Source organism: Globicephala melas, chromosome 18 (genome assembly GCF_963455315.2).
Source record: "Globicephala melas chromosome 18, mGloMel1.2, whole genome shotgun sequence".
Taxonomy (NCBI): domain Eukaryota; kingdom Metazoa; phylum Chordata; class Mammalia; order Artiodactyla; family Delphinidae; genus Globicephala; species Globicephala melas.
This window is the reverse complement of record NC_083331.1, coordinates 69,669,732-69,697,472: the sequence shown is the minus strand read 5'-3', so window position 1 is coordinate 69,697,472 and position 27,741 is coordinate 69,669,732. Positions and strand designations below refer to the sequence as shown.

The 27,741-nt window shown below is 40.4% G+C and overlaps 2 protein-coding genes across 8 annotated transcripts in view; one reads left to right on the top strand and one right to left on the bottom strand.

Moving 5' to 3' along the window:
- The window catches only part of FGF14 (fibroblast growth factor 14), a 637,037-nt gene extending 623,242 nt beyond the window's left edge, over positions 1-13,795 (top strand). For all 6 annotated transcript variants that reach the window (XM_060287772.1, XM_060287768.1, XM_060287769.1 and 3 more), the window contains one exon: positions 1,410-13,795. In XM_060287772.1, the coding sequence (XP_060143755.1) occupies positions 1,410-1,546 (137 nt within the window). In that variant the 3' untranslated portion in view covers positions 1,547-13,795. The remainder of the gene's footprint in view (positions 1-1,409) is intronic.
- ITGBL1 (integrin subunit beta like 1) overlaps positions 8,454-27,741 on the bottom strand; it is a 223,881-nt gene continuing 204,593 nt past the window's right edge. For both annotated transcript variants that reach the window (XM_030856803.2, XM_060287767.1), the window contains exons 8-10: positions 17,279-17,425; positions 9,791-9,904; positions 8,454-8,835 (exon numbers count right to left, since the gene is read on the bottom strand). In XM_030856803.2, coding sequence (XP_030712663.2) covers positions 8,744-8,835; positions 9,791-9,904; positions 17,279-17,425 — 353 coding nt within the window. In that variant the 3' untranslated portion in view covers positions 8,454-8,743. The remainder of the gene's footprint in view (positions 8,836-9,790; positions 9,905-17,278; positions 17,426-27,741) is intronic.

Below are 27,741 nucleotides of genomic sequence, written 5' to 3'. Positions count from 1 at the left end.
AAGTACTCTAAAGACAAAGGGGTATTATAAAGACAGGTTATCACATAGTGTAATTGATAAGGAAAATGAATTTCAAACTTTCAAAACCCATACAGGATGTAAATTGTATCATTGGAATTCTCAGGGAAAATTAGATTCTTGATGAATTATTGGTGCTCTGGGGCCTTCATATTTCTTACACAGCTTCACTGCGTAGACGATCAAGATTAGCACTCTGATGCTGCTGTCGCCTAACTAAACGCCTGGTGGGAGTGAGGGACTGGAAAGTTTGTCAAGGATATGGATTAATCTCTTAATCCTCTTCACTTGCTAAGTCCTTTATGATAGGTCTGATACGCATGTGCTTTCAAGTCTGTGTGCTGCTGAAAGGTCTCACGCTGCATTTGCAAAAGGTGAAATCCTACCACCTTGAACATGGAGAATGCATATAGTGGTTCCTCCTAACAAAGCTTAAGTTCTCTTCGTAAAATATAGGCTTTCAAAACCCTAAAAAGCAGGTTGGGCAGCTCTAATTCGCTTGTCTTTCTGATGGCAGATGATTTTAACTCAGTGTTCCCCAAGCATCAGTCACCCTGAAATCTCCTTTCCCAGGATTCCCTGGAATCACTTGCAGAAAAGCCACATGAACTATTGTGATTAATGATATCACCAGATCAATTCCCCAGAGCTTCCTCAGACGTCATTCCCACTTGCCCTCTTGCCATTCTGTACTTCTGCCTTATATGACATCAATGACAGATTTTCATGATTATACCTGAAAATGAGGCATAAAAAATATAAAACACCCCACACTTGCCTTCAATTATTTAAGGGTCTCTTTGCATGATTTCGGGAGAGGAAATCTAAACAATGATCTCTGGAAGACCCTGGCTTAAGGAAAGGGAGTCTTAAGGAAAAGTCTGTATTGCTTTTATGGCTTTGAAGCTGAGAGTAGTGTGATTATATTGCCTTTGAAGCACTTGAGAGAAAAATTATTTAATGGCCTGGGGTGTAAATACCTAGAATGGAAAAGATGAGTGAGAATGAGTTCCACGTGTTGACAGCGTGCAGTGGAAGGAAAGTCTTTTTCTCGCTGAACAAAGAGAATTAGGTTAAAGGCTTGCCGTTCTCACACAGTCCCTGTGGGGGGTGTGTGTGTGTGTGTGTGTGGCCACATGCCCCATTTAAACCTTCTCTCCTAGACAAACATGCACGTGCCCCCAGGTGCGTATTTTGGATACACAAACCAGAAAATGCAAAGGAAGTAATATTTTCTGTTTGGGGGCCGGATTTTACTGCTTTAAAACAGGAATTCCCTCTTGATGGGGTTACTTGACTTCAGGGAAAACGGGACTGGGCCAACGGCTGAGGTCTGTGTGTGAAGCTAACCAGGTAACATCTCCTTTTCCTCCTGCCCTCCCCGTCACTAGTTGCCATGTACCGAGAACCATCTTTGCATGACGTCGGAGAAACGGTCCCAAAAGCCGGGGTGACGCCGAGTAAAAGCACAAGCGCGTCTGCAATCATGAATGGAGGCAAACCAGTCAACAAAAGTAAGACGACATAGCCAGATCCTCACAGGTGTTGTGACTGACTCGCCCTGAGCACCGTTGAGTGATTTATCCTGGCCACAGCCTCCTGTTCCGGGGCCCAGGAGCAGCTGGCAGTAAGCAGACGCTTGCTCCCCGCTGGCTCGAACTTCTTGGTCGCAAGTGGATAAATCTCAACGTGTTGTGCCCTCACAACAAGAAGACACCTGGATAACCAGCTCAACTCAGACCATGGAATGCCCTACCAGATATGGAATGCCTTTTTAATATCTTTTCTGTGACTGTGACACTTCACGTGAATGACCTACTTCACAAGTCCACTCGATACCTTGCCTGCTGACAGCTCCCCATATTCCTTTTTGAGTCCCGTTTCGGCGAATTCCATGTGTTTAAGTTCGATTTTGTAGCACACAGATACTCTTGAGTAATTTCTAGTTAGATGCTGTAAACCTGTGCTATTATGGAGTTCTCTTCTTCCCGTTTTTACAGGGCTGCTGGCTCCACTGTCTGTGACCTTTTGCAGGGATTGTGTTCCTCTCAATCGTAACTTGTAGCGGTTGGCTTAGTTTGGAGAGCGATCAGGGAAACAGAAAGCCTTCTAAACCTATTATGACACATTGCATCTATAACGATTAAGAGTGTTGTCTCTGGCTCACACTACTGATGAAACACACATATATGCTCTGTCCAGTAGCAGATACTGTGCTCCCAAGGCCGCGTGGCCGGGCTGAGAAATGGGGTCAAACGCAGTCATGGGAAGCGCTCTATGATCTGGGTTTGACATCCCCCTTAGTTTCTTTGTGTGTGTGTGTGTTTTATACATATCACAAGCTTACTGGTAATGGTAACATTTGCCTTGCCCAGCGAGCAAGACCCACTGGTTTTTGAGAAAGTGGGTCCAAAGAACTCTGTAGGCCTTGTAGGCCTGATTAAGGTTCATTTTCATCTATGAATCCTCATTATTTGGAAAAAAGGAAAAAAAATCAATAATTACAACCTACAAGAATTGCGCTACCTAAATCCATTTCAGATAGAATCCTTCCTGTTTTTAATGAACCAAACTTAATGCCATCCCTGGTTTGGGCTGCATTCCACTCATACTCAGCAGAGCATGGGCAAGGCGGCTGTTGTGTTCTTTTCTGCAGCAGCAATGCAAACGTTAGTTATAAATTAGACTTTAATATTTTTGGTGTTTAACAAGTTTTTAAACTGGACATATTAGGAAAAAAATATTTTTTTTAGCTCAGCATGCTGAGTCAGGTACTGTGTAATTCACCAGTCCATACCTCTGACTCAGCTTCTCGGGCCCCTGTGGCCCAATGGCTGAGTTAGAGGTGCCTTGCCATGATCTCAGAATGCAGTCTGTTGAATTATTCTAGATTAAAACTAAAGACAAACCAACATGTTCAAACATCAGGTTTTCGGTCCATCTGATTTTTTTTTTTTTTGCTGTTCTTTGATTTTGCTTAACTAACTTCCTTTGGAATTTAATACTGCTGAATTCTGAGCTTAGGGAAGACAACGACTAAGAAAGTCCATGAATAGTTGACTCCACAGTGAAGAAACCATGCAAAATGTTCAATATTGGATATAAAGAGTTTCAAAATGTTAGATACTAAGCTGTTTGTTTGGAAATATATTTGTTAACTCTGTGTATACTTAATAAATTTCAATGTTTTCTCCTCAGAAGAGTTAACTGAGACCAAACTGAACCTCATTTATAGAAAACTACATGTGGGATCAATGAACTGGCCTCTTGTTATTATTTCCATGTGGAAGGATGACCCAGTCGCCATTTTCTCCCATCTGCATTGTATTTACTGGGAAATTATTTTGTCACTGCTTTCCTAAGTCTCCATGACAGCCCTTGCCCAGCATTTAAAAATTTTGGCCTGCTTAGCTGATTAAAGATTTACTATCAATTTAACTGTTTATGCTTATTTCATTTTCGTATTGAATTCCACTTTAATAAATAAAATGTTAGCATAAACGTTTGAGTAGATTTATTGTCGACAGTGCTAAAGTACAACAAAATGCTTCTTTTGACCTCTCTTGATTTCTTGTTACACCATTTTAAAGCTTATTATTTTTAACAGGCTAAGTTAAAATACATTAGATGAATTTCATTAACCAATTGTTTAGGGAAGACATATATTCCATAATATGTGGCGACTTGAAATTCCAATTAGATGGACTTACCTACTGTGCACAGGCGCACACACACACACATCAAACAACCCCACCTATATGTTTTTGGTAATCAATCAGCCCTACTTGCTGGTTTCTTTTTCCCCTGTAAGCTTGTTTATTGGTTAAAATTATGACAAGATTTATTTTTGTAAGTGACTGAGATTTCAGTAAATGTGTACCTCTGTTTTGTTTTTTACATGAGTTATCGATAAGGGCGTTTATCCCTATGAATGGATGTCAAAATACTTTCTTCTAATATATGTTTAGACGTATTGCAGAGGGGTCCTTGTTATTTGTGATTTAGTTAGATCATTTCCTCTGTGTCTGGTCTGACCTGTTGCATGGAACGAGGACAGCACTGATGAACTGCATGTTGTAGGACCTGTGTATCAAGAACCATTGGTGTGTATTAATCTACATACAAAGAGTTTGTCTGCATTGTACAGTTTCTGTGTTGAATATCATTTGTTGTATTCATAAATACAACATATTGAATAAAATATTTATATGACGGCATATTCAAAAACATTGAACAACTTTATGTAATGAAATGGCATTGCATCACCCACATAGAGAAATGTCATGTAAATAAGTTTGGTAAACTCATTTTCCCCCTTTACCATGCCAAAGAAAATTTTAGCTCTTTGATGATACCTCTCTTGCTATTTTTCCAGGATAAGACTCCACCATTTTCTCCCCTCAAAAATTGTTTGCTGTTTTAAGTAAGTGCAATCTGTCACCTTTGGTGTTCTGTACAGTAAATCTGATGGAATTCATTTGTATTTAGAGAACACCACATGTTCTGTACCTCCATGTACATATGTCGATCTTATCAACTCTTTCCAATATCACATTCCTTTTGCATCCATATCTGGTGTGAGAGGGTTATGTCTACTGATTTGTTATGGTAGCTGTTCCATTCATTCCTCAACAACGCTCTGGAATGTTCATTGTTTTGATATTTCAGGTGACATCATTTTATTTTCCTGTAAGTTTGCTTTCTAAAATACTTTGCTACAACTTTACTTGGAAAAATTATAGAAGAGATGCAAATGGTTCAGCCTATATAAAGAGTAAAATGGAACTGAGCATCATGTCATTACAAATCTTGGAGAATTTAGAGATTCGTGCTCTAAATGTTCCCTTGCCCTGAGTGTTTGGGGTAAGGGCTGGCTTCAAGATGGGCCCACAAGACTGCTGCAGTCCGTCTAATTGTTTGCCTCTTGGAGAGTAAGAAGAGTTTATCACACCTGGCCAGTTGCTTAATGAATGCCTAAAGCACTACAACAGTCTGCTGTTTTCAGGATGACCAACATCAGATTTGGTTCTTTTTTAAAAAACAACAAGAAAAAAACTTCTCTCTTTTTAAGTTAGACATGTATCACTTCATTTAAAGTTTTCTCCCTAATATTAGAGTGAGAATTAACATTTGAAGGAGAGACCAGATTGACTAAGAAATCCATTTTAGAAGGAATTGAAAGTCATTAAAAATTATTTTCAATGTTATTTCAGAACAAGACTATACCCAGGGCAAGCTTTTGAGCTAAACGCAGGCATATGAAACTCCAGGTGTGAAGAGTATTCCTTTGGAGTGAAATACATTTCATAGTGTAGCTCTCTTAGCTTACAAAGTGGCACACAGGGCCTGCTGACTCTCTCGAATACTGAGTAGGGTTTCAAAGGTTTGATAGTGAATCTGCAAACAAAGACTGAGTTATGTTTTTGTTTTTACCTGGTTTTCTCTATCATTTGGTCTAATTCCCACGTTGTGTTTGCATTTGAGGTCGTGGAGGCCATTCCTTCCAATGCGCGGTAGGAATCTAGATTAGCTCAGAGTCCAGGAAGACAACAGGATATAGTGATTCTCTTAGATCTTAGGACATTAGTAGAATCTTATTAAAAAGTCCTTTATGGAAGAATTCCTCAGTGATGGTTAGCCAAGCAAGCAGGGTTGGTGCCAACACCATCTGCAAACTTGTCGCATCTTTCCCAGTGGACATTAATCCCACCATAACTGCCGATCAACTTGAACAAGCCAACAAAATTTGCATATTTTCCCTCCACCTATTACAAGTTTGTTCTTGCCCTGCCTTTTATTTGAAGAGGGAGTTTTTATCTTAGTAATGGAATCAAAAGTCAAAGTACAAAATAACATTTAAGAAGGTTAGAATCTATGTCTTTACATGTAACTATGTTTATTTTTCTCCAACTTAAACATGTAAATTAAATCACTTCTTAATAGATCTATTGATGTTTCATTGCTAGAGACAAAACCACACATAAAAACACGCACAAGAACTGTTATAGCAGACAGAAAGAGGTAAAAAGAAAATATTTCTGTTTTAAAAGAAAAATATTCATTAGAGTTTAGGTACCATGTGACTTATGCTATAATTCAGCTTTGGTTCAATAATTCATGGCTAAATGAACCACAGAATATAGCTGACTATAATAGATTTTGTCAAAAAATTTGGACAAATCACATTCTGAACTTTATAATAAAGTAATTTCTCCATATTTAAACTTCTTAAAGAGCATAAATGCTGAGGACATTTTTCTTACATGAAAATATAAAAAGAGCAGCATTCTTGTTGCAGGGATAACAAATATAGAGAATGAGAAGAAAAATAAGACACACCTAGGGTAACGTGATGAGACAGGAAACTAAGGGCCGTACCAGTAGAGCAGGATGGCAAACTACTGCTTAGCTGCAAGCCAAATACAGCTTGCAATCTGTTTCTTATGGCCCAGGAGCTCAGAATGAGGTTTTTTTATTTTTTCCATTTTAAAGTATTAAACGTGAACAGACAAGAATCTTCTATAGAGATGTATGTGACCCACAGTCTAAAATATTTACTATCTGGTCCTTTATAGAAAGCAGGGTTCTGCAAGAGGGGAAACTGAAAGTCATTTGTATTATGATGGCTGGATAAGGTAATGAATTCCAATGTTTGTGCATCATCACATAAGGCATCAAAATTGCAACTGAACAATGATAACAGATTTGTTTGAGGCTTAAAGTGTTTAGATAGAGGAGAGGAAAGAGTACAATCTATCATTTCTTGACTCCTTATGGTCCCCTCATTTTATAAAAACTGATATATCAATTGACATACTTAATAACAGAGATACAATTTACATGGTTGCATTCCTTAATCTCAGGATAGAGATGACAATTTTATAAATCTCTTCAAGTATGAGAACACTATTAGTACTATAAAAATCAGCATCAGTTAAATTTTCTCTTAAATAATTTTCAATATCAAATTTTTAAGTAACTCAGCAGATACATATTTTCCTTACCTTTGGTGATTTGACTTAGAAAAGTCCAAGCCACGACTCTAGAATATTTACATCATCAAGTAAAATTTCCAAGCAAAAATTTTCATCTTAAACAATATGGAAATCATTTTGTTACATTATTCTAGGATTTTACAAAATATAAATCACATTTAGAAAAAAAGTGGGGTTTTTATTAGCTCTAAATAATTAAAGGTTGCCTAAACTAATGTGTATGTAGACTTAACTGTAAATATGTAAGGGAAGTCCAAATTATTGTACATTTTCATAATGCAATGTGAATTTCATACAGAGCAGAATTTCACCATTAAGAAAATAAACGTTTTGTTCTTATTATTGAGTGAATATTTGTAATTTCTATTTCAGCCATTTCTGGATTTTTTAAAAATCCTCTGAGCTTTTGAGACTTTTTATTATAGTATCTCTTCTTGATTTCTTTGCATGTCCCTACTTTTCCAGTAAGTCGTGTATCCTTATAAATAAGAATCTTTTAAGAGAAGTGAATGTGTATTTCAGGCCCATAATATATCTAACTATATGTTGTCTTTTTAAAAGGCAAGTTACCATGGAGTAAACAGTAAAAAAAATCATATTTCTTGTATATGTAACCCTTGCCCAGTTTTTAAAAATGTTCTAGAAACAGAAAATAGATACCCCTGAATAAAAATTCATTTTTGGGGTTAATCCTCAGTAGGCAAATATATACTGACACAGAATATAAGCAACTTATGTCACCATTTATTAAAAATGTCAAATTTTGCATTTTTCATATCTTTCTTAATCTTAAGAGTCTTTTTTGGAGTGAGTTTATTTTTAATTTTTTTAAAAGATTTTTTTTTTTGATGTGGACCATTTGTAAAGTGTTTATTGAAGTTGTTACAATATTGCTTCTGTTTTATGTTTTGGTTTTTGTTGTTTGGTTTTGTTTTGTTTTTTGGCCATGAGACGTGGGATCTTAGCTCCCCGACCAGGGATTGAACCTGCACCCCCTGCATTGGAAGGTGAAGTCTTAACCACTGGACCGCCAGGGAAGTCCCTTTTGTGAATTTAAAGTGGGACTAGACAAATGACAAATGACTTAATGGCTAAAATGACCAGTTTTTTTTTTTTCAAAAGCACTGGTTATGTAGTTTCTGCCTGCTCCCCTAGCCCATGTGTGTTTGTATACCACATACCTCATGTCTCCATATGGAAATACTGGCAAAATATGGATATATCTTCTCCTTAGACTCCAATATGGTCTTTCTTGCATAGGGGTGTGCATTTCTAACAACCGTGTAACTCAGGGTTTCTCAGCTCAGGCACCATTGATACTTGAAGTCAGATAATTCTTTGCTGTGGGAGGTTGTCCTGCACCAGAGGATGTTTGCAGCATCCCTGGCCTCCACCCACTAGATGCCCACAGCACGCCCTCCCACCCCACCCAGTGGGACAATGAAAATTGTCTGTAGACATTGCCAAATGTCTTCTGGGTGGTAAAGTTGCCCTTGTTGAGAACCACTGATGTAAATTAAGGTAGAAAAAAATTTTTCTGGCGTTATTTACATCAGAATTTGCTTAACTCATCTTTAATGGGTACCCAGATTTCACTGAGGCATTCAGAAATAGAAAAACATACAATGGTCTGTTTGACCTGTCCTAGGGATGATTATATATGGTTCCCTCTGCATTTATATGTTCTAATGGCCTAGAAAAATAAGAATCCAGTTCTCTGCCATGGTTTATTAAGGATATTCTGTGCCGAGCCAGATTTCACATGCATTTCCATTCCATCCATCCCAGCATTCACAGTTTCCACAGCTACAGATTCCATTCCCTGCAAGAAAGTACACAGGGGAGTCATTATCATGATCGAAAGTCACCAAGTTAAAATATGTTATTCTAAACCACAGCAGTTCATAATCAAGACCATTTCATTCATCCTCTGCAGATTTTCTTATTCTGTTCTGTAGCCATCTTACCATTATCTTGTTTAGCAGCGATGGGAAATGTGATTTTTCACATAATTAATGGCATCTGCTTGATGCTACCATCTGTGTATCATCTAATAGTGACCATCCTGTGTCACTCTAGGTGGCTTCCATGTCATAATTTTGTTTTCCTGTAGAGAGCAAGTTATGTCTGACTTATGAATAAATGCTAAAAACCATAAAGTCTCCTGACATAGAATGAGGTAAGCTGAGGAATCAGCTAGAAGAGGAGCCCTGTGCCACAGGGACGGACAGACAGTGAATGTCTAGCTTAATGACATACACAAGCATTCATCTTTTACCTTCAACTAGAAACAAGGAGAACAAACATAACGTGTCTCCCTTTCCCCTGTAACTTGTTCAAGCAGATGTATTTTATAACCAATTATCAGGATTCAATAACTTGGGAGAGCAGTAGCTATGACACTGCTAAGTCTCCCTCATCCCCGCAACACACACACCCCACTCCTTGCAGCCAACCAATACATCAACCGTCTTTGAATTAGTGGTACCTGGGTCCTGTTTAAAATAATACTCCATTCCCTACACCAGGCTCAAAGTAAAATGGTTGTCCAGACGATTATTTTCTCTTTTCAACATATAACTGCATATGTGTGAGTTGAGGGCGTGGTTACTTTTGTCTGCCAATGCCCACTCCCCTTCTGCGGTGACTTCCTGTGAATAGTGGGTCTTGATTACACAGACGCTCTCCTGCCCAGCTGTCTACGGCAGTACGCGGTGGGTATCATGTCTTTATTGCCAGCTGTGACATAGAACAGTTAGGGTAGGTTGATACTGCACCTGTGCAAATGAGACCATCATGTTTGTCGCAGTCCCTGTCATCACAGTCGCAGAATTCTCCCGAAATATACCATTCTTCGGCAGAACAAATGCACTTCCCACAGTGACAAGAACCTGAAATCACAAAGGGCACTACTTGCTGTCACCACTTAACTAAAGGTTTCCGTCTAGAACAGAATATCATCAGTGCAGCGACAACAGACTTCTAATAACCTATCCTCCAAAGGGAAAAGTTTATTGAATAGCCGGTCGCTCAGAGGGGAGCCTGACTTACTGTAATTCGTAAAGGTTATCCAGGAAAGGCTTCATTATGGATCTAGACAGTTGCAATTAGCCTTGAGCAAATGTTCCATGGCCCAGCCTGGTTGAAATGTCAGTGAGAGCAGAATGTGGTTGATTCTTATAGATGGCCTTCCAAAAAAGGTATTCAAAAATAGATGTTTTTATTTTCTGAATTGAATCATGCTTTAAAGGTGCTTGTTTTTAAAGGAATTGAATAGCAAGTTCTAATAAGAGGGGATGCATTTATTAATAAAAGAAATACTAAATTATTGTGCTTACAATTCTGGATTTTTGTTTACATGATTTTCTTAAAATACGGACACGCCTGTATATTGGGTAGCTCTTTTATTTATTTATTTATTTTTTGTGATACGCGGGCCTCTCACTGTTGTGGCCTCTCCCGTTGCAGAGCACAGGCTCCGGATGCGCAGGCTCAGCGGCCATGGCTCACGGGCCCAGCCGCTCCGCGGCATGTGGGATCTTCCCAGACCGGGGCACGAACCCGTGTCCCCTGCATCGGCAGGCGGACTCTCAACCACTGCGCCACCAGGGAAGCCCTTGGGTAGCTCTTTAAAGTGCTAAAAATACACACATAATAACTCATGTATATTCAACTTATCAGACTTCATTCTCAGGATTTCCTGCCATAATCAAGGATAGCTCTAATCTCCCCAAAATGTTCATCTTTTATGAGGCTCTAGGTCCAACCACCTTTTCCATTACTTTACACATCCCCTCTTTTTAATTAATTATTTAATTAATGTCACTAATTAAAAAATTCCTCTAGTTATTAAAAACATTTTGGTTTGCTGAGAAATAATTTTATTATTTAAATATGTTTAAAAGAAGAGAAAATATATGGATTAAATGGTGTCACAAAGGGAAGAAAGCTCTCACAGTCTAAATGTCTTCATCGGATGGCCCATAAAACCCCACATGGCAAAATTACGTCTACAACCACAGTAAAGACACCTTTAAAATTTAAAGGAAAACACATAAAAAGGACTTTCCCTTCCTTCTATTTCCTTGGACGGGTTAGTCTTTCCAAACATGCTTTCCTTCTACTGAAAGATGCTTATCACTAAATTGTTCTGGTCAAAAATCACCTTAAGAGATTGTGAAGTAGAAAAAAGTACTTTGACCTATTTAACAAAATTCCAGACTCGGTAAGTTCAAAATTTGTCGGAGAGGGGCAGGAATCAATCATTAGTGCCTCTAGGAAGCACAGTGCTTAAAAAATGAGTTAACAAACTGAGTGAGTAAAGTGGCTAGAGAAAAGGATTTCCTCATACCATGGAATCAGGAAAGGATCTGTATAAACGTATCTCGAGCATTAAGCACTATGTGGTATTTCATATCATGGAAACGACTATCTGCATTTTAGTGGCAAAAATCCCCAATGGCCAAGTTAAACCTTCCACATTCCTTGTCATGTGGAAAGTAAGGGAGTACTAGTTATGTGCTCAGAGCTGGGTTTACCTTTGTTAAGTCCTTGCTTAAGCACAGCATGATTTCATTTAGTCTTGACTTGCCTTCCTGAGGGTCTTGGTTGCTTTGCATTTTCTTGAGTAAAATCTAGACAACTTTCAGTTCTGATGAGTGACTGACAGCCTGATGGTTGCTTAGGAACCAGTGAGCGAGGCCTTCCGGCTCAGTCTGTGAGGAAGGCTGGCTCCCTCTCCGTCTCATTCAGGTACAGTGTTACCTTATTTTAGAGATTTATCCTAGTTTTAAAGATTTCTTTCAAATTTCTAGGCATGGAAGTGTTCACCATTCAACTGCTCATTTAGTAAATGGTTAGCAACATATCTGCAAAAAAAACCCCAAAAAACAAAACAACAACTTGGGACATTTCATTGAAATTTCCTCAGAAAGCACCATATTTCGTGCTTTATTTCCATGAGTAATTACTGGAAGAACTGGATTGTTTTCAGTTGTTTCTAAAATAGTATTTCCTTTGCATTCCAAAATTATTTCTACAAAGCAGCAGAAGTAAATGACTTTATCTGTCCATGATAGTCACATCTTATGCCTAGGATATTTTTTTTGTATTTCGTCACAATTCATGAAAAGATCTCACATTTCATTTTTAAACTTAACCTCTGGCCTTGGAACTATTTTAATTACTGCTCTTGCTTCTGGAATGCTTAGCTTCAGTCTATAGCAAAGTATTTTCCTAAAACTGGTAAGCTCAGCTAAAGTTAATATGGTATCATGGAGAGACCATTTGACAAATAAATTCCAGTTCCAAAAGTCTACTAGTCACTGAAATACTTAAAGTGAAAAATGGGGACTGATTTTTGTATGTGCTATGAAAAAGTAGCTTTTCTCAGTCAGCGTTTTCCCAGCTGTGTTGTTCTTTACTGTTTGTGTCTCTCAGAGGTAGGAAGTTCTTCTGCTTGTGAAACTAGGAATAGCATGTAATACTAACACATTGTGATCATTATTAGGACCTCTTATAGCAGCGCCTTGGTTGTAAAGTGCTCTGTTTTCATCAGTAACTGGGGGTCAAACTGCCCATCTCTAGAAAGGGAAAAACTTAGGCAAAGGATTCTGTCAGTCAGGCACAGGCCACATGACTGCCAAGAGGGGAGCAATTGTTCAGCTCAGCTGGCCGGGCTCCACTCACACCCGTGAGACCCAGTCCAGCTATAGGGAGAAGCTGGCTCATCTTGGCAGGATCTCTAGGGTACTAAGTTCATGACCACAATATCACTGACCCATTTATTGTCTTTCTTAGTATAAGGACCCTAAAGAGTGCTCTGATCTCCCTTCTGTGCTTCCCACTGGCTTCCATTCCTCGGGAATCAGCCACATTTTCTCATTTGTCTTCAGAGCATCCTTAGGACACAAGAAGGGGAAAGAAATGAAATTCTTCTGCCTTCAAAGATGAGAAAATGAAAGTACATCAGTTAACCTAAGATTCCTATCTGATTCAATCTACTCTTGTACCTACCTACCTGTGATGCCTCTCCCAGGGAAAAAAAACAAAAACAAAAAAAACTTTCATATAGTTTCAAAAAATGAGTTGTGTGTCCTACAGATCTGCCCCAACAGCCATATCGGTGAGGCAACTAGAGCATGGAGTCAAGACTGGTTTTTGAACCATGACTTTCACCCTTTCTCTTTTCCAGAGATGGAGAACGGGTCGGGTGGAGGGGAGGGATAGGTGGTGGAGGTACCGTGGACTTAATCTGGACGATGCATTACTCGAGTATCAACATAAGAGTGTAAGGGGTCATTGAGCGACATGCAGTTAATCATTGTCACACAAAAGCATCTTTAAGGATATCAGAGTGGATCACCTAGATCTGGGTTGAAGTTATCAGGGTAAGAAGGTTACTGTGTATTCTTGGATCCAAATAAATAAATCCCCAAACAAACAGCCTATAAATTATATCACATATTCCGCAAAGGTAGCTAAGTTTAGGGGAGACCTGGCTCTGAGATCATCTCTGGTTATTCCCGCAAACAACTGAGTATAAGGGCGAGGCACCTTTGTTAGCTGCCCCATTAACAGAGTCGGACTTTCTTTTTCATCCATCAAGCCTGACAAAATGCTGCAACCCGACATCCCAGCAGGCAGATTTCACTATTGTGCTAACTCTTCCATCTGTTATGAGGGTCACGACAATGTGTATCTTGTTTTAAATTTTTCTATGGAGTGATTTATTGTCTTGGCTATAAATTTGTAAAGAAATAAAATGCTATTTCTTCATCGTCTCCTGAGGTGACAGCTTTATTCACAGCTCCTGGGGAGCACACATTTCAGCCTCGTTTTTTTCTGCTGGAAACACTCAGCCGGGTCTAGGCTGCTAAGTGCTGTGCCCTGGGGATCTCAGGCCCACTACTCACACCTGCCCCGTGATCGGAGAAAGAAAAAGACTCGATTCCCTTTGTGAAAATCGGGGTGAGGGGTTTTCATTTACAAATTTGAGGACAAAGTACATGGCATTCTGGCAAGTCCATGAGATGTATCCAGAAATACATGGCCCCAGTTTAAATAACTCAGAAGGGATTTCCTTCTCTGCCACCATGTTGAAGACCCTTAGTCTATGGCCCCAGTTTACATAACTTGGAAGGGATTTAATAGTCCAGCATGGATTCTTCCAGAATAGGAAGAGAAGAAAGGAGCCCACAGCCAGCTGCTGCCAACACTAGGCATGTCAGTATCATCACTAACAGCAATCTCAAAACGTACAGCCTCGAGGCAGGTTTTACATTTCCTTCCGAGTTTAAAACTCTCTACCCGTTGAAGGATAAAAAATAGTTTAGACAAATATGCTGTCAACTCTTCATTGATACATGGATATATTTCCCACCACCCAAAGCAAACAATTTGAAAAGGCATTAACTAGAGAGATTTTCTTGTTCTGTTTTGTTTCATTTTGAGGAAATGCCTTTGGGCCAATATTTAGTCAACCTATTTTTTTTTTTTTTTTTACATTTTCTACATTTATGAGGCTAAAAAATGAGTCACTCTCCTATGAATGTAATGACTTTAATAAGAATGTTTATTTCTTGAAAAGGGACAACTCCTCCTTCGGAATTAAATTCAGTTTGGGCAATGACAGAGTGCTATTCACTAGTCCAGTGAGCATGGTTTTGTGTTTTCTTCCAGTACCCGCAACTGGACATAACTTAGCCAAGACCTGCTTAGGGACACTGTTAATGATGTGATAGTGTGTCTAGTAAACAGACACACACACAATTGCTGGTTTTTAAAATAAATATAAAGAAGCACACAAATTTTTTAATATGAATGGGTTTCTTCATTCAGTAGAGTTTATACGAAAAGCTAATACCCTTATTCTAAGGATAATGCCATTATGGAAAACCAACTAAAAGTACCTAAACTTTGTGATGCTGTGTTTGGACCTATGCTCAAAAAAATCCAATTCAGACAAATGAGTCATTCTCGGTACTCTTTTATACCCTCCATTCTGATCTGATAGCATTTTTTTCTTCCTTCCTGTTTCATCTTTGAAGGTTAATTCCATCCCTACCTCCTTCCCTGTTTTCTTTATTAAGCTCTTCCTCCTCAGTTCCTTCCCTTTGTCTTCCTTTTAACCTCTCTTTCCTCCTTTTTGTTTCTCCCAACAGAGCCTGAACCCAAAACAAAGTGTTTCCAGGAGCTGAGGCCCCCCCTGAGAACCAAACTGGTACGAGATTTGTTTGGGACTTGGAATTAGACTGAATTTAACGGGAGAACAAACTGGGTACACAGTGATTGCTTTAAACTCGTTTGAGAGCCACCTGACTGCTGTAACTGCATTAGGTTGAGGGCATGGCCTCCTTGCCTGAACAATGAAAACACAAATTCAGGGTTCCTGGAAACGAAGAACATTGTTTTCTATTGAAATGATCATGCTTGTATCAATTTTCAGCCTTCCTCCCCGCACCCTATGTGGTCACATCATCCATCAGATTTTATCTTTGCAATTGTGTCAAGAAGCCCCCTTCAACCTGACAGCACCAGCCTTGAGAGAGAGGTGAAGCAACAGCCACTGTTTAGGGGCACATCTCCGAGGCACATCCTGTTTCTGAGGGCTCCTCCATTGGTATTAAGAGATTCCCTTTCTTCCCTGTGTCTTCTTCAGAAAGATATTTACCTGCTAATCCTGCCCCAGGGTAGGTGTTTCAAGGTAAGTGCAACTTCAGCTAGAGCCTTGCCCTGTCTGAAAGGGGCGGGGGGCGGCATCATCTGTTCTGCAAGGAGGCTAGTGAGCTGAAGAAGAGAGCTGGGAAGCTCCAGGACATCTAGTTCCCTTCAGGGCAGCTCCGGAAAATTTAGTGAGAATCCGTGCACTTCCAGAATCTTCCTAGGTGTTTTCCTAGCCACTAGCAAAGAGGAATGTGACAGCCTCCTAGATGGGCCCATAGGCACTGTGAGAGCAGGATTTTAAAGTCTCTTGGAGAATTTATACAGAAGCATCAACATCAAGATAGCTAAAATTCAATCTATTAATTAGTATTCTTTCTCTGCTCAGGAAAAAAAACCCTGTTCTGCCCTTTTGGGGCTGCGGAAGGGGCACTGGTGGGGTGGCTTTTCTTCTAGAATCTGTTTCTGCAGTAAATGTTTGATTGAGTTAGCGGCTCCTATTCAATCAACTTGAAGATTATAACCACTTTGAAGGTTTAATTTTTTCTTATATTAGATTACACATGTGTGATTGGAAAATTGGTGATTTTCAGACCAAAGAAAATTATACCAGAACTTTGGGACGCGTATACTTTTTTTTTTTTTCTTTTTGCGGTATGCAGGCCTCTCACTGTTGTGGCCTCTCCCGCTGTGGAGCACAGGCCCCGGACGCGCAGGCTCAGCGGCCACGGCTCACGGGCCCAGCCGCTCCGTGGCATGCGGGATCTTCCTGGACCGGGGCTCGAACCCGTGTCCCCTGCATCGGCAGGCGGACTCTCAACCACTGTGCCACCAGGGAAGCCCAGACCCGAGTACTTTTTCCTTCCCTTTTTATGAAATGAAATATGTAGTCTCCTTTTATAGCCTCACATCCCTAACCCTCCTCTCCTCCACACACATCTACATATTTAGCCTCTGAAATTCCCAAAGCCTATTTGTTGGCAGTTTAGACGCTTGTGATCACTTCTCTGCGGTTCTTGACTGCGCCATTTCGCAGGTGAACCCAACAATTATCCTTTTGCCTTTTTGGCCCATTCAGTGCCCAGTCTATCTTGCTGGTTTTCTTCTTTATACAATCATCAATTCTTTTTATTCAGCAGTGACGCTGAACATAGCAAGTGCCCAGGGATCTTTTCACATGAAACCTGTTTCATGCATTTCATTTTCTCAGGCCCTGAACTTCATTTGGCAACTTTTTTTTTTTAAATTATTTTATTATCTCTGGCATTTTCATTTATAGTGGCATTTATTTAGATCCACACACGCAGAGGAGGTGTGTGCATGTGAGCTGTAGTCCCTGGAGCTTTAGATAAACCCATTTTTCTATCACGAATTCATTTACAACTAAAGAAAGCAGCACACAGGAATATTTGAGACTCTCCTTTTGATAATAATTTCCATTATCGTTTGAATGGGAGAAATTCCAAGCTTAAAGCCTGGTCCGGGCAGAGGACAGAGGGGTCTGCGTTCTGCAGAGTGCAGTCTGCAGAAGCTGGTTGTACGTGCTGCCGTATAAACCACATGTCAGAACAGGGATTCTGTCCAAAGCTGCAGCGGACACTCACCCTTCCCCGAGCACAGTACGCCATCTGCCGATTCGCACAGACTCCTGCTCTGTTCCTCCGTCAGGTTACATTTCCGCGGATGCTGGCAGAGCTTCCCGAACCATCCTCGCCCACAAATGCAGCGACCGCAGGAACACGTGCCGTGGCCTGCGAGGCAACCACAGGGTGGGGTGAGAGGAGTAGATGGGCAAAGAGCCAGCTGAGTCACAGTCTTTAGGAAAGAAATATGTAAACCAGAGTATCTCATTTCCTATCAAGCCAACACACTTTCTCCTTACGCACAGTTTGGCGTGTGAGTGTTTAAAAGAACTTCGCAACAGAGTTCTAGCTGAACACAATCCTCTTGAATGTCGTGAATGTCGCATCAGAGATGGATTCAAGAGAGAAAAGAAAGCTTGAATCAATTTAAAGTGGATTGTGACCATCCTTTCTTGATACACAATACTTCCCCATTTGCATTTTTATCAGGATGGAGTCTTCAGGCTTTTCCTCACTGTGCACGCCCTGACACCCAGACCAATCTGCAAGGCTAGTCACGTCACCACTGCCTGCCCCATTTATTGATTACTCTCCTATCACTTACAAATAAAAACCAAAGGTTCACCTCCAGACAAATGGCATCTGGTATTATATTACTCTCTCCCTGTGCTCCTCTGCTTGCTAATAAGAACAGATATAAGTGTAAGTAATGGTGTCTCCCTATCGCTGTATAGAAGTTAAAAACAGCACGAGGCTTAGACTCATATCTTTTCCTCCCTTTTGTTTCTGTCATTGGCTCCTGGTTTGGGGATGTTTATCTTTGGTGTGTACGCAACATTATATCTGTGACACTTATACACTGGCATATACATCTGACTAGTCTCTGGCCACCAACACTCCATTCAATTGCATCCTCTTCCATGTTAATTTCTCTTTCTTCCCATCAATGCTCTATTCTTTTTCTATATGTGCATTACCTTACAGCCAGATCTCTCCAAAGAGAACAAACAAAACAGCTATTTGTTTGGCGAAATTTTACTAATTACTATGAACAGAGCATTTTTCTAGGCATCAGGGGATGCAAAATCAAACATGATGGACATGGTCCCTGCCTTACTTGCAGGGACATATCAAATCGTCATTCAGACTGCTCAACCCCACTGCATCTTTTGAGACCATTCTGCCTTGACCATTTGCTCTGGCAGGATCTTCAATAGTAAATTTCTTCCATCTGCCTCTTCCTACACTCATTTCTGCACAAGGAGGGATTCGGGGCCAATATTTAATTGTTTGCAATTCATTGTTAAGATTAAAAAACCTAAGTACTCATGACCCAAGTGATATTTCTCTGTAACACGTGACCATCTGGAAGCGAATGGAAAGCAAATGGGAGGCAAACTTAAAAGACACCTGGATTAACAGACCTATTTCTGCCAGCCTCTTCTTGTCCATATGCTGATTTATTGAACTGCATCTCACCACAGCCCTTTGAGTCAAGCATTATCACCATTTTACAGTCAGGAAACTAAGGCTCAGAGAGATTAAGTAATTTTTCCTCAAATCACACAACTCAACCATACAGGATCAGAACCTGACTCCAGTTTTCTCTAATTTCAATGTCCCCTCGTTTTCCACGTCACACTGACTGTATATTTCATTTTGGAAAATAAACAATGACTATCAATCTGAGACACGTAGGAGCCTTTTCTTAATTCCTGTCTTTTTAAACTGCGCATAGTATGAAGGTATACATTTGATGTTCGTGGGCACTTGCTTCTTAAGAAGTCTCTCCTATATTGGTTTTCATGACATTGGACTTTCCTGACCCTTTCAACCCTCCTCCTTCATCTACTTATTCCTCTACTTTTTGTCTCACCCGATTAATGTAGGAATCCCCTGATTGTCTATCCTTAATCATCTTCTCTTATCTCTCTACCATCTCTCTCTTGAAAAATTCATCAAATCATAGGATTTCAGATAAGCACAATGATTGCAGGGCTCTATCTCCAGCCCCTCAATCTCTCTGAAATTCCTCTCCCGTGATTCCATACTTCGTATTCTACTAGCATCAGAAATTGATACATTGAGACCTGCATGTATAATTTTCTTTCCAAAAGCTACTCTTCTGTATCACCCATCTCTTTTAACAGCCCAACTCTCCTTCTAGCCAACCAGTTCAAAATGATTCAGATCGTACTTGACTCTCTCTCACTTCCCTCACCCAAAGAGCTGCCAGATCATGTTGAAACAACCTCAAAATTTCCACTCCTATCACCATCAGAGACCTTTGAGAAACCTTCTATCACGTCTTTCTCCAATATTCTCACTCTCAGCTTCCCATAACATGACTCTACTCACATCACAGCCTTGAGATCTAGGACTGTGTGACTCCCTAATGCTTATGGGATGAAGTTCACCTACTTTAACCTTCCTTATGTCTTAGGTTCCTGAAGTAGATTCCCAGCTGCTTCTCCAGTCTTACTTCTTCTCCCCTTCATACACTTCCTGACCCACTCATCTTTCCCGACATAGTTCCGGTGTTTTCCAGACTTCATGACTTTGGTGAGACAGGAATCCATGCCTTCTACTCTACACAACGAGATCCTGCTTAATTTTCAAAACTCAGGGAAAGTGACTACACCTCTGGAAGATTTTTCTAATATCCCCAAGTGGAATTCATCTTCCCCTCCTCTGAATTTCTATACTATCTTATTTTTCACCTCTTGTGTAACATTTTTGTCTTCTACCTCGTAATATGCAGTTATGTATCAGACAGACCCATTACTTGACTGAATTCTCTGATGGTAGGAATCACGTCTGATCCATCACTATAGTCTCCAGAGTGCCAAGCACTGCCTTAGACATAGCACATCCTCAAAAAACACTTGTAGAGTAAGGTTACTTTTCAACAAAATCCCCTTCTTATTTTTTCCCACAAATCCCAACTGACAACCATAAACTGAATACAGGACATGTTTACAGGTCATCTGGCTAATAAACTGTCCTTCAAAGTCAATGGACTGTTCTTAGATGGCTCTGTTTTATTTCTATGGCCTTAGAGTGGAATGAAGTTAGCAAATCTGTGTAAGAGTTACATATTCGATGAATCGTTATGAAACTGATTCTATCTTGACTTCTCCAATAAAACAAAAGTCCACTTAAAGTGAAGCCTACTTAAGAAGTTCAAAACAAGTTATCCAAGTTATCCACCTTTGGAGGCAGATAATGTGTGATACAAAAGGAAGAAGAAGGAGGAGGAGGAAGAGAAAGAGAGCTTTTTAGCATCAATACCAGCCAGCTATGGGCTTTTCAAATGTTTATGCTTCTTAGGAGCCCTGGGTTAGTAAGAATTACCATCATTTGACATAATTGGAATAATCTAATCTCTATGGCGGAGAAAGACATTCTGCCTTTGATTTAGGATCTCATTGAGAATGACTAAATGATGCCTCACCACAAGTAATTTAATGTAACATTTATATGCAAGGAAATAGGAGATTGTTTTTCACTTATTAGCTCATTTATCACATCCTTCCAGAGAGTTAAGTTGGCATCTAGCCCAGACAATGGTCAAAATGCACTGGTATTTAAATGTTTTGCTTTGCTATTTACATGACTCCTCTTTACTTAAAAAATGTTTTTTTAAAGCTTTCAATAATATCTTCTTTATAAACTCTAATAATTTAGTCATCCACTCAAGAACTTTTTATTATGTACTAGGCATTTTACTAGCTCTACTCTCATGGGCTTATAGGCTACCAGGGGAGAAAACAAATAACAACGAGGAAACAAATACACTTGAGCTATGGAAGAATTAAGGAGGGTGTTGGTAGATTCAGCAGAGAGAACATTATTAACTGCAGTGGCCAGCTCTCTGACACCCAGCGGCTGAGAAAGAGCCAGATAGCTAACGTTCTGGAAAAGCTAATGAAGATCCTCGGAATAAGAAAGAGCTTCACGTGTTATAGGCAGTGAAAAAAAGGCCAATGTATTTGAAGAGTAATGAGTAAGAAAAAATGAAAAAATAATAAAGTTGGAGAAATATTTAGGAATGAGAACATAGAAAATGACTTTTTCTTGGTAAGGCGTCTACATTTTATTCCAGGAGGAAGGGGAAATCATAGAAAGGTGTTATGCGAGAGAGGGATGTGTTATAATTTATGGTTTGCAAATTCATTTTGGCAACTGGGTGGGAGAAATTAAGGTGTGTTGGGAGGAAGTGAGGATGGGGAAAGTGAGAGAGTATTGCAGAGTCCAAGTGAAAGGTGATGCAGGCTTCAAGCAGGGTGGTGGCAGTGCAAATGGGGAGAAGTGGCTGGAGATCTACCTCAATGGGGGTACCCATGGAACTTGCTGCTGGATTGTACGTGGCAGGTGAGACAAAGAAAGGACTAGTTTTCTGACTCAAGAAATCCTGTGAATAACGATGCTGTCTAATAGATATGGAAGCTGCAGGAGGGAAAGTTTGAGGGCAGAAAATCAGTTCCATTTTGAACCTTGTGTGTCTGAGATACTCTTAAGACAACCAAGGAGAGGCCAAGTAAGCAGCTGACACAAACCTGGCGTTTGAGGACAGGTTGGAGCTAGGTCTGTATGTGTTGGAGTTTCCAAAAGGAGATGGCATTTAAAGCTTTAGAAGTGAATGAGCCCACCTAGGGAGAGATAAGTCTTGAGAAACTCCAATATTTAGGGTAGGATAGAGGGGAGAAGCCAGACAAGTAGCGTTCTCCAGTCAAGAAGAAGAAAGATGAGATGACTGTGTTGTCTTGTAAGATGACAAGGAGCATATTCCATAAAGGAGGCCTATTGAGTAGAATGGTCCTGAAAATTGGAGTTAAAAAAAAAAAAGACCATAAAGGTCAGAAGAGTAGTTTCAGTCAACTTTTGCCAGACCAACCCTACTAAGTTGTCTCTTAGGCCTATGAGTGGAACATCCAGGGGTAGCAGAACTGGGAGAATCATCTATATGCACCATTCAGTGAGAACAACATCTCTGCTTGGTGGTAGAATCCACAGTGAGGTTATCTGTGTATAATAAGTGTATGATAGATCATTCAAGAATGAACCTGTAGAGAGAACCAGCCTAAATGAATCATTTGAAGTCCACTAAATCTGCCTTCATGTAACTTCCCAACTCTTCATACAGGCGAGCAATTTTCCATTCAATTTTCATTTCCATTGCCATTCATCCTCTCCCTGACACTTACCTCCTGGCATCTGGCACTCCCCCCTAGCAACAGAAATTTTTCTTCCTATTCTCTTCCCTTCCCTCACACCAAAATATTCACCAAGAATGCTCTGGATAGGTGTTGTCCAATGTAGTAATCACTAGTCAATGTGACCATTTAAATTTATTAACATTCAGTAAAATTTAAAATTCAGTTTCTCAGTTGCACTAGTCACATTTCAAGTGTTCAACAGCCATATGTGGTCAGTGGCTACTGTATCGAATAAGGCAGATGTGGAACATTCCTATCATCTTTGAAAATTCTATTGAACAGTGATGCTCTAGACAATGACATTTCCAATGAATCCCTGGGCTCTGAGACACACTTCCTCAATACACTGCAGTGACGGTTCTCAATTAGGAAACTGACACATGAAGGTATCTAATTGCATCAGATACTACATACTGCCTGCCCAATACTCTTTTCCCGTTGTTAATACTAGGGGAAGCCTCATTATTTTTCAGAGAGGTGATAATAGTTCATCTGGAAAATATTTGATTACTCAGGCTCCTTTTGACCTAGAGGTGCCCCTAGGACTTAGCTCTAATAAGTGAGATATAAGAGAAAATCTCTTGGGTGAGGTTTCCAGGAAAGCTATTGTCTTCCAAAGAAAATGGGACAGACTCAGCTAGCATGTTATCCTTTGCCCTTTGTCCTATTTTCCCTTTCTTCTTTCCTGGAAGATGAGCACAATGGGAGATTTTCAAGGAGCATGACAACAAGTCATACTCGAAGGGCAGAGAGGAAATGAAGAGAGAGGGTGTGTGGGACTCTGACGGCTCTCAGGTAGTTACCTCACCATCCATCCATCCCTGAAGTGACAAGCTGCAGGCCTGTAGCTGAACACAGTCCTAACTGGTTGTGTGGTGAGGCCATTCAGGATGGCTGCGCCCCTGCTCTCTGTACATCCCCTGCTCGACCAGTCTCTCCTTCACTCACTTGACCATCCAATCCTCTTAATTATAGGCTTAATAAACATACTGTATATGTACTGGCCCCTTGCCCCAGCCACTGGTTTCCCTGGTAACTGATGAGCCAACCTGACATCAGTTCTGCCCATAAATGGTAACCTCCTCCTCCCTGGAGTAGCAAAAATTGCTGCCATGTCCTGATGTCTGCCATAAATGGTGCGGTGTCACTCCAGGACCTTTTGCTGCAGACTTGTAAGATCCCCTGCCCGATAAACAACTGATGTCTCTTTGTTCAGTCTCCAGGTTGGGCAACTACAAAGCTTATAGGCCTGCAGGGTGCATCCCAACACTGGTACACTTACAAACTCAGGAAAGAGGTTTGTGATTTTAAGATGTAATTTGGAGATAATCACACTGCTACCCACATTGTCCAGCTAAGAAAGGCGTGGCCTGAGTGAGTGGTCTGAACCTTCCTCAATGTGAGAATTCCAGCAATGCCTGGGAAGGGGGTGGTGGTCACTGCACTCATACTCTCAGGCTGCCTGATCTTCTTCAAATTGCAGCTACAAACCAAAGAACTCCCTGAAGAAATGAAATGTGAACTGATTGTATAATTAATAGGTGGCTCTTCATTATCCCTTCTTGTTTCTTAAACTGTACTCATAGTCTCATTTCAGAAGCAGAGAGGACAAAGCAGAGAAAAGCAATAACCAGTCCACTCCTTAGTCTCATCCTGGGTATGTGGAGTACAGGAGGGAGATCTCTGGTTTAGCTTATATTAGTTCAAAACAATTAAACACACGTGAGCCAACATGTAGATATATTTTCCTTATGAAATCTTAAAATCAAGTACCCTAAAAATGAATACATCTTAGGGACTACCTCTCTGGATGAAGTGTGTTTTTCTTTCAGTAGTGACATCTGATTTTAAAAATCCATGCATTTGTAGGTCACATAAAATTTTTATTGTTAATAGGGATGTTTTGAGAAGATCCACATGTGGGCTATGATCATTGAACATGACTTACCAGTAAGTAAGTGAGGCATGGTCTTACTTCCTATTGACTTTCTCTTTGCCAGTCACTGTCATGACCCTCATTTTCAGGTTGTAATTTTGGTGTAATCAAAACTGAACTGCTTAAAATTATGTAATTGCTTACATTCACCTTCAGGTACAGCTGCTAATTTATCCCAGCCTCCCAGAATTGGTTTAATCGCTTTCAGCGTTTATTGTTGGGAAGGTGGATAAAAATCATTGGCTCTTAGGTCTCATGAGCCTGCTGATTCGGTAGGTTTACAGTTATTTTTGGTTTTACTTATTCCTTGTTTGCTAAAGTGCTCAGGGAGTCCCTGCTTTGGAGCCAGGGACCCGCATTTTGATCTCTGGCCACACAGTAGAAACGTGCTTCTTGTCCGTCCCTCCAGGTGAAAGGTCACAGACACTATGGCTCGGTGTCTGGCAGTGAACTGAGAAAATTACCCATATTAGTGATGTCAATTTTGTTCTCGGAAGCTACACCAGAGGGATGATGTTAATGTGTTTCACACACTCCTAGTAGTGAGATTCGTTCCCCACTGGCTGCCACATGATGGGGAGACCAAATGCTTTGAACAAAGTAGCTGCCATCCTTCCTCAAGGCACAGAACTGCTGATTCGTATGATGCCAACTTCCTTCCAAAACATTCTGTAGCTGGTGAATCAAGAAATCTAAAACAGATGTAATTTTTTGTCCTGTTTTGGAGATGGACACTTCAATGAACTCCGTATCGCACAGATGCTGAGGCTTCTGTGGCTTAGAAGTCTTATGCCCCATAGGAGCCCAAAATCTCTTCTAACTATTCCTTAAGCATAGCTTCCAGAAAACCTGCAAGGGACATGCCTGGTGGCAGAGTCACAGCACTCATGGAAGCCAAAAACCATGGCATTCCCATAAGACATTCATAGTTCATTCACAATCCCTCCCAATCTAGTTGAAATTTATCGATCATAGGTCACATTACCATGAGCAATGTTGCCTGGTAACATTGGCATCTACCATCTTCTTCTGTTTCCAGGGAGCTGGAGTGGGGAGGTTAACAGAGGGTCAGAGTCTCTTGCAGCAAGGTAAAGGGTTTTGTTAGCCTGTTGTCCATATTATTTCTAATACTGTCTCCAATACATCCAAGTTTTTCCATCTTTACCGTCCTCCATCTAGCTAAACCACCTTCATCTCTCACCACTCATCTCCTAAATCCACGTTCACCCACCAACCCCACAAATACACACTCCTCCCAGCAATCCAAACTTCACCTGGCAGCCAGAGGTACTTTTTAAACAGAGTGATAACGCTATTGTCTTGTGTAAACTCCTTGTATGGCTTCCGATCATCGCTTGAGTAAAGCCCCAAATCATTAACACGGTTTACAAAATCTGTCATACCCTGCCCCCCTTTGCATTCTCATCTCCTATCACACAGGGTTTCTCTCCAGTTCTCAAAAACCCCTTGAACATGTCACCCTCCCTTCCCGCATATGCCTCGGCACACTGTTCTGTGACTCCTGGGTCACACCCATCTCTCCTCACCTGGCTACGTTCTATGCATTCAATTACCAAGTATGGTGGTCATGATGCTTAGCTGATTAATACATGTCAAGCACATGTCATGCATCATATAGTTTTTACCAAATGTGAAGGCATTAGCGAAGCCTTCCGTAGCCTCCAGTCTATGTCAAAGCCCCTATCATGTATGTTTCCATTGAACTAGTGCTTCTTCTTTCAGACCATCCACCTCATTACCCTTCCTTTCTCAATGTTACCCTTCAAGCATAATCATCAACTCCAATAGATTCACCACTGAATCTCCAGGGCTGGCAAACAGTTTTTGAGCTGTTTGAGCTGGAGCTCAACAAATATTTCTTGAATTAAAGAAAAAAATAAACGATTACCTCAGTTTCAACCATGCAGAATGTGGAGGAATTTCCACATTGGAAATATTTATTCGAATTTGAAGAGTATGAAGCCAGGAGGGAATGATGCTAAGAAATCATCTTGGCAGACACTGACCTCAAGATAAAAGAGGAAGAAAGAAGCGGAGATTACTCGAGGACAGTAAACAGTGAGCAGAAAAGACAGGCAAAGGCCATTTCTAGGGAAGTGCTAAGATTTACTGGTAAGCTCTGAGAGATGAGTAAGAAAAAAAGATCAAGTGGTTATGAGAGAAGTGAGAGAAGAAACAGGGGGAAGGTGTTTCTGAGGCCCAGGAGACCATGTCAAGGGGGATTCTGAGTAACCACAGCTCTATGCTGAAAAGCGGTCACGTAGAATGAGACCTGAACGGCACCCTGGATTTGGGCAACTAAGAATTACGAAAAACCCCAGGGAGTCAGTCATACAGAATGGTGGGAGACAGAGCAAGTTTCCATGGGTTGAAGATTGAACCAAGAGGAATGCAGACATACAGGTCAGAGGTAAAGGCATCAAGGAGATCAAAAATATTTAAGGACATGCTTGTGTTTGAGGGGCAGTGCTGGCCTTTACACGGAGTAAGTATGCAATGCGTATTTGCTGATTTAATTACTACATGATAGGATATTATTAAATAAGAAGAGATGTTCTTATGATAACGGATATTTTTAGATAGACTGAGAAATACAGAAACTTCGGCGATGCATGCTCTTATTCAAGCCCTAACGGCCAGTGTCTTCTTACCTGTGCTCCTCCCTGCTTGCAAACCCATGAGAAGCTTCTCCATGGAAGGTGCCCTGCTGAGTAAGAGCCACTAAAAATACTTCTGAGATGCATATGGCCACTTTGATTTGGTAGCTCAGTGGCAAGTGTGAGGATAGAAACTGCACCATGCAAAAACAACAGACAGGAGAATTCATCTATGCCGTCCAAAACTGAAGACAAGACAGTCACAGTTCTGAATAAACTGTGGTTACAAGAGGAATAACCAAGCAAACGTGGAGCTCTGTTCTGTGTCGCATAGAGTTTACTGGAATCCACAGCATAAAATTCCACCTGAGAGGTTATGTCTATCATTCTCTCTATAGGTATATAACACTAATGATAATAATATCTAATGTATATAACATATAACACATGTGCTAAATACTTTATACACATTAACTCACTTAATCTCACAATAACCCTATAAGAGACATATATTATAATCATCTTTTACAGGTGAGAAATGGGGGTTATGTAAATTGCCTCAGGTCATATGGGGAGTAAGTGGCAGAACCAAGGTTGGAACCAAGAAAGCCTCATGTCCGTAGTCTTAACTACTGTACTATATTGCCATTTACATTTCTAAATAGTTAAGTACATTTACATAAATGTTTGTGAAAGGAACCTGTGATCCCC